General features: G+C 42.7%; 1 protein-coding gene across 1 annotated transcript in view; it reads right to left on the reverse strand.

Annotated features, from left to right (window-relative positions):
• Positions 1–12,216: 12,216 nt before the first annotated feature.
• Positions 12,217–14,902, reverse strand: part of PAAF1 (proteasomal ATPase associated factor 1) — a 47,621-nt gene continuing 44,935 nt past the window's right edge. The window contains exons 11-12 of the mRNA XM_079708025.1: positions 14,061–14,143; positions 12,217–12,659 (exon numbers count right to left, since the gene is read on the reverse strand). Of these exons, the coding sequence (XP_079564151.1) occupies positions 12,582–12,659; positions 14,061–14,143 (161 nt within the window). The 3' untranslated portion in view covers positions 12,217–12,581. The remainder of the gene's footprint in view (positions 12,660–14,060; positions 14,144–14,902) is intronic.

Raw genomic sequence — 14,902 nt, forward strand, 5'->3', positions numbered from 1 at the left:
GAAAGTGGCGGGGTGGTGGTGGTGGGATGAATTGGGAGATGGGGATTGACATACACACACTAATATGCATAAAATAGATAACTAATAAGAACCTGCTGTATAAAAAAAATAAAATAAAATTCAGAAAAAATAATAATAAGTGAATTTTAAAAAAGAAAACAGTTTTTAAGGAGAGTAGCAATTGGTTTTAATTAAGTTTTCAGACAAATAGATTTGGCTAATTTTAAAAAATAAATACTTTAGAATGCTTTTAGATTTTCAGAAAAGGTGTGAAGATTGTAGAGCTCTTGTATGCCCCCCACCAGGTTTCCCCTATCATTAACACATTACATGAGTATGGTACGTTTATCACAAATAATAACCAATATCGGTACATCATTATAACATAACTCCATCCTTTATTCAGATTTCCTAGTTTTTACCCTAATGCCTTTTGTTTTGTTTTTTTAAATAAATTTATTTACTTATTTTTTGCTGTGTTGGGTCTTTGCTGCTGCGCGTGGGCTTTTTCTAGTTGTAGTGAGCAAGGGGGAGCTACCCTTCACTGCGGTGCGTGGGCTTCTCATTGCGGTGGCTTCTCTTGTTGTGCAGCATGGGCTCTAGGTGTGCGGGCTTCAGTTGTTATGGCACGCAGGCTCAGTAGTAGTGGCGCATGGGCTTAGATGCTCTGCGGCATGTGGGATTTTCCCGGACCAGGGCTCGAACCCGTGTCGCTTGCAAGCCCGGGTCCCCTGCATTGGCAGGCAGATTCTTAACCACTGAACCACCAGGGAAGCCCCTAATGCCGTTTTTTGTTTTGTGTTGTTTTGTTTTTCCCTGTTCCAGGATCCGATCCAGGATATCACATTAAACTTAGTTGTGGGGATTTCCCTGGCAGTCCAGTGGTTAAGACTCCGCACTCCCAAAGCAGGGGGTGCGGGTTCGATCCCTGGTCAGGGAACTAAGACCCCACATGCCGCAGCCAATAAAATAAATAAATAAATAAAATAAACTTAGTTGTCATGTCTCCTGAGGCTCCTCTTGGCTACAGCTGTTTCTCAAACTTTCCATGTTTTTGATGACTTTGACAGTTTAAGGAGTACTGGTCAGGTATTTTGTAGACTGTCTCTCAACTGGGACTTGTTTGATGTTTTTCTTATGATTTAGATTGGGGTTGGGGTGCTTTGGAAGGAAGACCACAGAGGTAAAGTGTCATCCTCATGCCATCAGGTCAAAGGTACCATCACCATGACTCATCACTGTCAAGGTTGACCTTGATCACCTGCTGAGGTAGTGTTTGTCAGATTTCTCCCCTATAAAGTTACTTTAATTTCCCCATTTCTGGATTGTACTCTTTCGAAGGAAGTCATTTCACAGTCCACCCTTAAAGAGTGGGGAGTTCCACTCCACCTCCTTGAGGGCAGCAGCGTGGTTTTCCACTCACATCCTATACCCAGTCACCAAGCTCAGACCATTTTACCTCCTAGACGTCTCTCAAGCTCCTCCCCTGCTCATCCTCCTCCTAGCCATGGCCTTGTTTGGGCTTTCATCTTTCAGCAAGGTCACCACGACTTCCTCACTGTCCTGCCACTTTGTCTCTACCCTGCCGAGACCTCACTCCACTTGTAATAAGGGCAGGGCAGGCGCGACCAATAGCAGTCCCACTCAACCATTGGTAGGCATCACAGTGGGCCCCACTCTCCCCTTCCTCTGTGTAAAAGAGACACTAGTCTGCCATCTTCTCGGTCTGTTGGCTTTCCAATTAAAGTCGTTATTCCTGCCCCAACAACTGGTCTCCCCATTTATTGGCCTGTCCTGTGGCGAGCAGAGCAAGCTTGGGCTCCGTAACACTGCCCAGAGTTAATGCAAGCCGTTTATCCTGGCACACAGGTGCTCAGTGATCTGCTCTCTCCTGTCTGCTTTCACTTCTCACACTTCACCCGCTCGTCAGAATTCACTACAGCACTTGCAGATGCCCAGCTAACCATTCTCTCCCATTCACCTATGCTGCCACCTCTACCCAGACCCTCCCCACCAAACCCACCACCAACCCTTGCTTGGCCCAGCTAACTCCTACTCATTCTTTTTTTTCTTATGAAATAGTTTACATGCAAGAAAGAGCAGCATTTGAACATTTGTTATTGAAGGACTGCTGCCCCTGTGTGCCCCTCCCTACCTGTTTATTATTCTCTTATGTTTCTTTATCATTTTACTACTATGCATGCATCTGATGGTGTACTGCTAAATGTTTAACAGGCTCACCAGAAGGAAAAAAATAGCTCTGATTTGTAGCATTTGCCAATTTCTCCCAAGTTGGCACAGCCAGCTCCACATACCACTGCATGTATCCAAAACAACATATTTACCTTTTCATATTTTTAAACTTTATATAAATGGTATCATTTATGCAAATGGTATGTGTTTGTGCAAGTGTGTGTGGGGGTGTGTGGGGGTGACTTGTCTTCACAGAGGTTGTATCGCATTCTCTGCTGATCCTGAACATTTGGGCATGTGTGTCAACTCTGCAAGGTAGTATCAGACAGTTTTCTGATGTGGTGATTCTAATTTACAACGGCAAAATAGCGGTGTGTGAGAGTTCCTTTTTGCTCCACATTCTCACCAATTCTTGGTGTCAAATTTTTAAATGGTTGCCAATATAGGTGTGAAATAGCATCTCATTGTGGATTTTAATTTGCATTTCTTGGTGGAGGTCTTTTCATTTTTATTTGAAATTATTTTTCCTCATTGTGAAATGCCTATTTACATCTTTTGTCCATTTTTCTATTGGGCTATTCTTTTTTTACAAATTGATTTGTGACTCTTTATGTTTCTTTGTTGATAATATAAAATACAAACCCCTTCCACCTTGGAGCTTGTCTTTTTATCATTTTTTTAACTGGGGTCAAATTTATCAATCTGTTCCTTTTTGGTTATCTTTTTGTATCTAGTTTAAGAAATATTCCCTATACAAGGTCATAAAGATCTTCACCTACATATTCTTCCAAACGTCCATTTTACTTTAAAATCTTTAATCCACCTAGAACTTATTTTTCTGTTTATGGTGCCAGGTAGGTATTGTTTTTTTCTTTTAGACATCCCACTATCCCAGAACCATTTATTCAACAGTCCATTGTTTCCCCACAAATCTGTATGACTGCTGTGTTATATACAAATGTTACATATATGCATGGGTTTGTATCTGGACTATTGTTCCACTGGTCGATCCCTGGGCCAGTGCCACACTACAGCCCTTCCTCTCCTCCTCCTTCTTCCTCAGGAGTATCTTCTCTAAGTACTTAGCTTCTTACTCCTCTCAAATGGAAACGTATTCTTAAGAAAGGATCAAATATCAGTCGTACAGGGAAAAGGGGGTGCTACATTTTAAACCTCATCTCTAATTGTGGATGGAAAATCTTGAGAGTTCCCTGATGGCACTTCAGATACTAACGACTGAGATATTTAAGAACTTCCCTGGGTCCTCTGAAGCCACACTATTACAGAGGAGGGCCTGCCTTAAAGTAGATCTTTCATATTATTTGAGGCAAAAGATCTATTTTAGTTATATTTAGGTATATCTGGAAGTGGTAAAACACACTTTTGGAATTGGGCCAAAGGACAGAGAAATCAATTACAAAGCTAAGAAGTAGGGCTTCCCTGGTGGCGCAGTGATTGAGAGTCCGCCTGCCGATGCAGGGGACACGGGTTCGTGCCCCGGTCCAGGAAGATCCCACATGCTGCGGAGTGGCTGGGCCTGTGAGCCATGGCTGCTGAGCCTACGTGTCCGGAGCCTGTGCTCCGCAACGGGAGAGGCCACAACAGTGAGAGGCCCGCATACAGCAAAAAAAAAAAAAAAAAAAAAGCTAAGAAGTAAAGTGTAGGTTTTGGGTGAGCTGACCCTACCTTTTTTTTTTTTAATTATTTTATCTTATTTTTTTATACATCAGGTTATTAGTTATCCATTTTATACACATCAGTGTATACATGTCAATCCCAGTCTCCCAATTCATCACACCACCACCACCACCACCACCCCGCCACTTTCCCCCCTTGGTGTCCATAACGTTTGTTCTCTACATCTGTGTCTCTATTTCTGCCCTGCAAACTGGTTCATCTGTACCATTTTTCTAGATTACACATATATGTGATATTTGTTTTTCTCTTTCTGACTTCCTTCACTCTGTATGAGTCTCTAGATCCATCCACGTCTCTATAAATGACCCAGTTTAGTTCCTTCTTATGGCTGAGTAATATTCCATTGTATATATGTACCACATCCTCTTTATCCATTCCAGAGTGACCATATCTTTTTTTTTTTTTTTTTTTTTTTGCAGTACGCGGGCCTCTCACTGTTGCGGCCTCTCCCGTTGCGGAGCACAGGCTCCGGACGCGCAGGCTCAGCGGCCATGGCTCACGGGCCTAGGCGCTCCGTGGCATGTGGGATCTTCCCGGACCGGGGCACGAACTCGCATCCCCTGCATCGGCAGGCGGACTCTCAACCACTGCGCCACCAGGGAAGCCCCAGAGTGACCATATCTTGATGTTGCTGTATTCACATGCCATTTGTGCGACCTGAAGCAAGTTTACTTAATGGCCTCAAGTCTAAGTTTCCTTGAACAAATGGGATTATTAACATGAACTTTACCACAGGGTTGGTGTGAAAATATATTAAATAAAACTATACAAAGCATGCACCACATAGAAGATGCTCCCTCAGCATTGAGGCAGTAGACTCAGAGCCAAATCCTATCTGTTAGCTACTAGTTTTATGGCCTTAAAACAGTTATTTCTTAGCTACAATTGCCTAGTTATAAAATGAAAATATGGAATTACTCTTTATATTTTTTTGCATTTCTGAGCTTTCTTATGTATTTAATTTGCATTTTTATTTAATTACTTAAATTTAACATTTTTTCTTGTGTATTGGCCATTTGTTTTACTCTCTCTCTTTTTTTTTTTTTTTAGCCACACAGCTTGCAGGATATTAGTTCCCCAACCGGGGATCGAACCCGGGCCCCCCGCGGTGAAAGTGCCGAATCCTAACCACTGGACTGCCAGAGAATTACCTGTTTTACTCTTATTGCCAGAAAAAAGTGTTGTTAAAAATTAAACTCAGGGCTTCCCTGATGGCGCAGTGGTTGAGAGTCCGCCTGCCGATGCAGGGGACACGGGTTCGTGCCCCAGTCCGGGAAGATCCCACATGCCGCGGAGAGCCTAGGCCCGTGAGCCATGGCCATTGAGCCTGCGCGTCTGGAGCCTGTGCTCCGCAATGGGAGAGGCCACAGCCACAACAGTGAGAGGCCCGCGTATCGCAAAAAAAAAAAAAAAAATTAAACTCAGAGGGTTGGGGGAAGGCCTTGCTTAGTCTGGGACTGGCTGAGGTGAATGGAGAGGAAGGAGGCGACTCTATCTGAGGGACACCAGGTGTGCAAGGGCCATAGTAAAAGGGGAGGAGATGGCCTGTGTGGCCTCTGTGGCTGGAAGATTGGTTACTCACAGCGGTACTGAGCAAATAAGTGAATATACTAAGAATTATGAGAGTGAAGCTTCTCATTGTTGGAGAAAGGAGGTAAATACGTAAAAGGTGGAGCTGGATTAGAATTGGTGACATCAGTGTGAATGCATGATTTTTAATATATATATAGAATGATGGATGCAGAAAGAGGGATGTGTATATGTACTATCTACTGATAGGGCCAAGAAGCAATAATACTCCACTAGTAAAGAGCATATTATTGCCCAGGTTTTGGTTTCTGAATACTATTCTCCACTAAAAGGAACCAGGGCTATTTAGACAAACAACTGATTCCAGGGCTGGGATTGGAAAGTATAAGTTGAGGCTTGAATATCTTGTGGTACCAGAGAATATGGAAGTGCTCAAAGAATGATGGAAACATGTCAAAAGGACACAGGACCCAGCTTGAAGGAGCCCCCATTGGCCCAAATGGGACACTCTAAATAGCAAAATAAATAATAGTAATAACGGATTATAATCCATAGAATAAAAGATGAATCCATGAGTAATCTATAATAATATATCTGACGAGTGAATGAGTGAATGAATGTATAAATGAGGGAGAAGGGAAAGTTCTTCCTTACAGTAGAATGCTGATTATAAATGTAAAAAGAATAATGGAATTAGAAAATCACCATTTGGCAATTATCATAGGAATAACAGATTCAGACAGAAATCACTGAAGAATGCTAAAATTAGTTCATACAAGATTGATGAGGAATGGGATATTTATATACTCTCAAAGTAGCTCCCCCCAAAATACTTAATAACTTTGCTGTAGAGAAACCTGGTAGATACCATTTGAACTGAGTTAACATTGCCTGACTAAAATAAAAAGGATGGACAAAAACAAGCATTGGCAAGGACATGGAGAAAGCAGAACACTTATACATTGCTGGTGGGAATGTAAAATGGTGCAGCCACTTTGGAAAATAGTTGGCAGTCTTTCAAAACATTAAACCTAGAGTTACCATATGACCAAGCAGTTCCACTGTTAAGTATATACCCAATAGAACTAAAAATATATGTTCACAAAAAAACTGTACACGAATGTTCACAGCAGCATTATCCATAATAGCTAAAAAGTGAAAACAATCCAAAGTCTATCATCTGATGAATGGATTAAAAAACTGTAGTATATCCATACAATGGTGTATTAGGGTTCTCCAGGGAAACAGAGACAATAAGATGTGTGTGTGTGTGTGTGTTGTGTGCACTGTGTGTGTGTGTAGAAATTTATTTTAAGGAATTGGCTCATGCAATTATGGAGACTTGAAGAGTACAAAATCTGCAGGGTAGGCCTGTGGTACAGCAGGAGACCCAGGGAACAGTTGCAGTTTGAGTCCAAAGGCAATCCTTTGGTAGAATTCCTTCTTGCTTGGGGGAGGTCAGTCTTTCTCTATTAAGGCCTTCAACTGATTGGATGAGGCCTCACATTATGGAAGGTAATCTGCTTTACTCAAAGTCCACTCATTTAAATGTCAGTGTCATCCAAAAAACACAGAAACATCCAGAATGTTTTTTGTTTGTTTGTTTGTTTTTTGCGGTATGTGGGCCTCTCCTGTTGCGGAGCACAGGCTCCGGACGCACAGGCCCAGTGGCCATGGCTCACGGGCCCAGCCGCTCCGTGGCATGTGGGATCTTCCCAGACCGGGGCACGAACCCGTTTCCCCTGCATCGGCAGGCGGACTCTCAACCACTGCGCCACCAGAGAAGCTCCATCCAGAATGTTTGACCAAATATCTGGGCAACATGGCTCAGTCACGTTGACAAATAAATTTTTTTTTTTAATGAATTTATTTATTTATATTTATTTTTGGCTGCATTGGGTCTTTGTTGCTGCACGTGGGCTTTCCCTAGTTTCAGCAAGTGGGGACTACCCTTGGCTGCGGTGCACTGGCTTCTCATTGCAGTGTCTTCCCCTGCTGTGGAGCATGGGCTCTAGGCACGTGGGCTTCAGTAGTTGTGGCACATGGGCTCAGTAGTTGTGGCTTGCGGGCTCTAGAGCGCAGACTCAGTAGTTGTGGCACACGGGCTTAGTTGCTCCGCGGCATGTGGGATCCTCCCAGACCAGGGCTCAAACCAGTGTCCCCTGCATTGGCAGGCAGATTCTTAACCACTGAGCCACCAAGGAAGCCCGACAAATAAAATGAACCATCGCAAGTGGGCTATTACTTGGCAACAAAAAAGAATGATGTACTGATGCATGCTACAACATGGATGAACCTTGAAAACTTTATGCTAAGTGAAAGAAGCCAGACACAAAAGGCCACATATAATATGATTCCACTTATATAAAACATCCAGAATAGGCAAATCCACAGAGACAGAGAGTCAGTTGATTAGTGGTTGCCAGGGCTGGGGCATGGGGAGTGACTGTTGGAAGTATATGGTGTTTCTTTCTGGGGTGATGAAATGTTCTGGCATTGGTGGTGATGGCTGCATGACTTTGTGAATATACTAAAAACCACCAAATTGCATACTTTAAAAGGGTGAATTTTATGGTTTGTGAATTATATCTCAAAAAACAAAACAAAACAAAAGGTTAACATCACCAGTAATGAGACAAATCGACATTGTGTGGCTCCCAATACCATGCTCTTAGGATGGAAAATCACATCGGGAGTATTCTTGCCTAAATACATAACCTAAATCTAATCATGAGGAAACATCAGACAAACCCAAAGTGGCCTACATTTCAAAAATATCAGGGCTGGGCTTCCCTGGTAGCGCAGTGGTTGAGAGTCCGCCTGCCGATGCAGGGAACACAGGTTCGTGCCCCGGTCCGGGAAGATCCCACGTGCCATGGAGCGGCTGGGCCCGTAAGCCATGGCCGCTGAGCCTGCGCATCCGGAGCCTGTGTTCCGCAACGGGAGAGGCCCGAGTACCGCAAAAATATCAGGGTTATAAAAGGAAATACTGAGGAAGTACTCCAGACAGAAGGCAAATAAATGCAGTGTATGATCCTGAATTAGACCCTGGACCACAAAGGAAAGAGTGATTATAAAGGACATTGTTGGGACAACCAGCAAAATTTGAATGGGGCTGGCAAACTGGATGATAGTATAGTATCAATGAGGTTTCCTTGTTTTGACAGATGTACTGTGGTTATGCAGGAGTGTCCTTGATTTCAGCAAATGCATACTGAAGTATTTAAAGGTAAGAGGACATGAAATTTGTGTATTACTCACAAGTGATTCAGAAAAAATATATACAGCATACATAACCTGTGTAAAAAATATATCTATATATATATATAAAGAGAGAGGGAGAGAGAGGATGATAAAGCAAACATAAGAGGTTAACAACTGGGAGATCTGGGTGGGGATATACTGGAATCCTCTGAACTATTCTTACAGCTTTTCTGCAAGTTTGAAATTATTTCAGAATAAAAAGTAAATTAGAAAAATATATAAAATATATCCACAAAGAGACTTGTTCAAGAAAAATAAACCTTTGCTTTGCAACGCTATTGTGAGGACTGTGCCTGGCACACAGTATATGCTCAATAGCTGCTGCCACTGCCAACTTTCCAGGACTGAGAAATAGAGGCAATTCTCACAAGAAGTCACAAGGGGGCATCTGAAAGCCAAGAAACAAGGTCTAGCACAGAGCTTCCCTGGGCCTGCAGTGCTGCAGATGGGGGTTGTCAACCCTTCCTTACCCAGAATGCATTCCTCAACCCAAAAGGAAAAAAAACCTTTGTCTGCTGCAAACTGGGGATTATTCCATTCACAGTAGATAAGGCTTTGGGGTACCTGAGAGCTAGCCTCTTCTCCTCCTGTTTGGGTCTGGACTTCAGGACAGCTGTCAAGGGTTACTGCATCTATCACAATCAGGAGGATATCAACTCTGGAGACCTGTGAAAAGGGGCTTGTAAATATGATGGCAATGGAGGAGAACGAGTCCTGGAATGGGAACTCAGAGACATACTTGTGTGAACTCAGCTATATTCTTCCTCATCCTTTTTTGTTAGTCTGACTTTCTGGAGGTTCCACCTCGACCTCCTAGGACTCAATGTTTCTGAGCTCTGGAATATGTCCTTTTGGGTCTACCTGACCCTATCACAAATCACTCCTTGAATGAAATTGCTCTAGTCCCAGAGGTCTTGTGACCACATGGTATAGTGGAAGGAGCATGGGCCTTGGAGACAGACTGAGCAAGGTCCAAATCAAGGCTCTGGTACTTAATTCCTTGAGCCTCAGTTTTTAATTTAATTTAATTTATTTTTGGCTGCGTTGGGAATTCGTTGTTGCACGCAAGCTTTCTCTAGCTGTGGAGAGCGGGGGCTACTCTTCACTGTGGCGCGTAGGCTTCTCATTGCAGTGGCTTCTCTTGTTGTGGAGCACAGGCTCTAGGCACGCAGGCTTCAGTAGTTGTGGCGCACGGACTCAGCAGTGTGGCCCGCAGGCTCTAGAGCGCAGGCTCAGTAGTTGTGGCGCACAGGCTTAGTTGCTCCGCAGCATGTGGGATCTTCCCAGACCAGGGCTTGAACCCCCGTCCCCTGCATTGGCAGGTGGATTCTTAACCACTGTGCCACCAGGGAAGTCCCTCTTTATCCTTTAGACAGGAATAATACCATTTCCTTTTTAAGAGTGTTACGAGGATTAAATATTTACATACAGTACCTAGAACAGAGTAGATACCCAGTAGATACTCAATGAATTATAGTATTTTATTTTCGATTTGGTTTAGGCAAAAGCAACCGGAAGGAAAATATGGGATTTAAAGTTAAGATAAACCGTGTTCAAGTTCCTACTCTCTATGACCCTTGGCAAATCACTAGATCTTGTTGAGTCTCACCACTAGCCTTTTTTTTTTTTTAGGCTGTGCTGTGTGGCTTAGAGGATCTCAGTTCCCTGACCAGGGACTGAACCTGGGCCACAGCACCAAAGGTCCGGAATCCCAACACTAGGCCACCAGGGAACTCCCTACCACCAGCCTTTAAGAACTCTGTAAACCATAATATTACCCCAGCTAGGAATTACCTTCTTCTTTTAAATAAATCCTGATCTTAGCCTACATGGCCCAGTGCAAGGGTTGCTTTTCTCTAATAATGTAATTGGTATGGTATTCATACTCTGGAAATGAATGACCATGCCGTGCAGCATGCGGGATCTTAGTTCCCCGACCAGGGATCGAACCCATGCCCCCTGCAGTGGAAGTGCAGAGTCTTGACCACTGGACCACGAGGGAAGTCCAAACTTCGGAAATTATTAAAAAGAATGAGGGATTAAGCTCTGCCCACCAGAGCAACAGCCAGCTCTACCCACCACCAGTCCCTCCCACCAGGAAACTGGCACAAGCCTCTTAGATAGCCTCATCCACCAGAGGGCAGACAGCAGAAGCAAGAAGAACTACAATCCTGCAGCCTGTGGAACAAAAACCACATTCACAGAAAGATAGACAAGATGAAAAGGCAGAGGGCTATGTACCAGATGAAGGAACAAGATAAAACCCCAGAAAAACAACTAAATGAAGTGGAGATAGGCAACCTTCCAGAAAAAGAATTCAGAATAACGATAGTGAATATGATCCAGGATCTCGGAAAAAGGATGGAGGCAAAGATCAAGAAGATGCAAGAAATGTTTAACAAAGACCTAGAAGAATTAAAGAACAAACAAACAGAGATGAACAATACAATAACTGAAATGAAAACTACACTAGAAGGAATCAATAGCAGAATAACTGAGGCAGAAGAACGGATAAGTGACCTGGAAGACAGAATGGTGGAATTCACTGGTGTGGAACAGAATAAAGAAAAAAGAATGAAAAGAAATGAAGACAGCCTAAGAGACCTCTGGGACAACATTAAACACAACAACATTCGCATTATAGGGGTCCCAGAAGGAGGAGAGAGAGAGAAAGGACCAGAGAAAATATTTGAAGAGATTATAGTCGAAAACTTCCCTAACATGGGAAAGGAAATAGCCACCCAAGTCCAGGAAGCGCAGCGAGTCCCATACAGGATAAACCCAAGGAGAAACACGCCAAGACACGTAGTAATCAAATTGGCAAAAATTAAAGACAAAGAAAAATTATTGAAAGCAGCAAGGGAAAAATGACAAATAACATACAAGGGAACTCCCATAAGATTAACAGCTGATTTCTCAGCAGAAACTGAGACCCTGTCAACCTCTCCAGCCTCATCTCCTATAGACCAGCCTGGCCATCCCTTGAGCCCTGAGTTCCATCTATGACTAAATTGCCCTTCACCATTTTTTTCTCTAGGTCTCAAGAATCAGAATCACCTGGGAGTCTTGTTAAAATACTGATTGTGGGCCCCATCCACAGGACTTCTGATTTAAGTCTGAAAGGGTGGGGGGGCGGTGGTTTCCAAGAATTTCTATTTCTAACAAGTTCCCAGGTGATTGGACACAGCTGTTATGTGGTCCAAAGGGACCACACTTTGATAGCCGCTGCCTTTACAATTATATGATTCAACTTCATCACCTGTATTAAGGGTGACCAATCATATCAGTTTGCCTGGGACAGAAGGCATGTAGCAGAAAACCCCTCAGTCCGAGGAAAACTGGGAAGTTTGGTTACCCTACCTGTCTAAGAATCTTTCCCAGGTTGAGCATGGGATATTTACTGCTACTGTCAAGTAGTCCTACCTAGCCAGGCTAACAGGAAGTGCCTGAGAAGGGAATCCCATCACCGTGACTGACTTTTTGCTAGAGCAGGAGTATTTAACAAAGATTCTCAAATTCAGACTCCTCCAAACATATTTTCTTTATTTCCTCCAGAGAACAGGCTTCAGTCCTCCGGTCCTTGTAAACATTTAACACAATCGGTGTGACAAACTATAAGCATCCACATCCTTGTCCTATGTTGCTGGGGTGAGTTTAAGGGAGAAGTTGGGACAAATGCAGCGAGCACATGTGAGCTTCTTACTCACTTCAAAGTGGGTCCTGTCATGGAATGATAGCTCCACATAGGCCAACGCAGCTGACTTTTTGTTGCTTCCAAAGGGTACCCAATACAATAAAGGGCACCCACGGTCCTTCCATGGTCTTTGATGATGTTTCTGCTCACTGCTGATCAGAGTCAATCTTTTTCATTAACTGGGACTCCTCTTCCCAAGGGGTCAGAGGTCAGAGAGCTGATAGCGTCGCACAAGACCATCTCGACAACATGTGTAGATCTGCTTCTCCCATGTGGCTATCTGAAACACAGGAGTTCACAGCTCAAAGGAAGCCCGGGATTCTTCCATTTCAAAAAGATAGAGCCTTGTCATTGACCCCTACTAGTACAAAGGAGTCTGAGAAGCTTTATTGACTCCAAAGACAAGACTTACATCCATGATATATATTTAAAAAAATAGCTGGCCAGAATCAAGGGGGCTCATGACTACAAAACAGAGAAACCAAGTGGCCAAGTGGAGAACAAACCCACTAGCATTGTGCATGGTTTAGCGCAGACAGTGTGTACTGGGGGAGCAGATGGTCCATAGAAAGGCCTGGGTATCCTTGAACCTCATAAAATTATATGCAAAGGAGTTCTCAAAATGTGCCTTTTTTTTTTTCTGAGGAGGATTTCATCAAATTCTCAAAGTAGTCTGAGACTCAAAGAAGGCTAAGCACCACTAATTTAATGGAAATGGCACGATTTCTGGAGTTAGCTTAATCATAGGTTTGCTAATATGTAGCTGCATGACCTAGAGCAACTTTCTCAACCCCTCTGGGCCCATTTCTTCATTTGTAAAACGAAAATGATACGTTAATTCACAATACAGAACAATATGCAGGAATTTAAAAAAATGAAATGTATCTATTATATATTCATTTGTCTGGAAAGAGCTCCAAAATGTCATGTAAAATAACCCAAGTCATAGAGCAATACATATAGAATGATCCCAATTATGTACAAAATAAAGACAAAACTACATTATTTACATAAATACACAAAGATGTAAGTGCAAATTCTCCAAAAACAGTCTTAAAAGATACATGTCGAACTATTAATGCTAGTTACTTCAGGAAAGAGTGGAACCAAAAAAGTCTTAAAGCAGACTTTTAAGTCTGTACCAGTCTGTATTGTTTGAATTTTTATAAGTATGCATTAATTATAAAATTTTTCTAAATTATAAGAAAAAATAGGAATAATATTATACCTCAAGGGATGATAACAACTATTAAGTAAGATAATATATGTAAAAACATCTAGAACAATGTCTGGTCAACAAATATTCTTTCCCCTTTCATTTTTCTCTTTTCACTCTAACCAAATCAGTCTTGAACCTAAATAATAATAATAACAACAACAATAGTAATCATAGCTAATATCTACAGAATATTTAAAATATACAAAGAAATTTCATATGCATTATCTCACTGTTATCCTCATTTTACAGATAAATTGACAGACTGAGGGGGTAAAGTGATTTTTTAAGTTTCCAGAGCCAGTAAGTGATGAAGTCACTTCTGACTCAAAATTATTTCTTCCTATCCCACCTCTTAGTATTTTATTACCCCTAATAACCACAAAGTATCTGGATTCAGTCCCCTCAAAAGCCCTAGGTCCCAGGCGAGAATCATCCAGGCCTGGTCTCCTCTCAGGTCTGTACCTTGTACACAGGGTCACAGTCAGCCCCAGTGAGCTCAATGACATAGTCTAAGTCTTGCTGGACAATGAAACAGCTTCCATCACCTAAAAGGCAGAAAGAAAACTTAAGATAACTGAAGAGAAAGCTGCATGCAAAGTTAAAAAAAACCAAACCCCTCAACATTTTAGTTTATTTCTGTACATCACTAGCCTAAAGAAGATTGTCCTAAGACACAGAATGGTAGACAGGACTCATTATGTGGGCCAAATATGAGGACCTACAGTGACTGCCTAAAATGCTGGGCTTGAGAGGATCTGAAGGCCAAGTGCAAGCTCAGTGGGAAGAAGAGTTGTCTTTGATTAGCAATAATTGCTAAGGGCACAGAGCAAGCAACTGTAGGCTTATACATATATTTGCAAACTTATCCTAGACAATGATTTTTAACAGGGAATTTGCCCGTATAAATGTTTTCTTTAAGAAAACTATGCTCCTGGGACTTCCCTGGCGGCTCAGTGGTTAAGAAACCACCTGCCAATGCAAGGGACACGGGTTTGAGCCCTGGTCCGCAAAGATCCCACACGCTGTGGAGCAACTAAGCCAACACGCCACAACTACTGAGCCTGTGCTCTAGAGCCCACAAGCCACAGTTACTGAGCCCGTGTGCCATAACTACTGAAGCCTGTGCACCTAGACCCCGTGTTCCGCAACAAGAGAAGCCACTGCAATGAGAAGCCTGTGCCCCGCAACAAAGAGTAGGCCCCGCTCACCACAACTAGAGAAAGCCCGCGCGTAGCAACAAAGACCCAACACAGCCAAAAATAAATAAATAAATAAATAATTATATATATGTATAAAACTATCCT

This window comes from Hyperoodon ampullatus (genome assembly GCF_949752795.1).
Source record: "Hyperoodon ampullatus genome assembly, chromosome: 7".
Taxonomy (NCBI): domain Eukaryota; kingdom Metazoa; phylum Chordata; class Mammalia; order Artiodactyla; family Ziphiidae; genus Hyperoodon; species Hyperoodon ampullatus.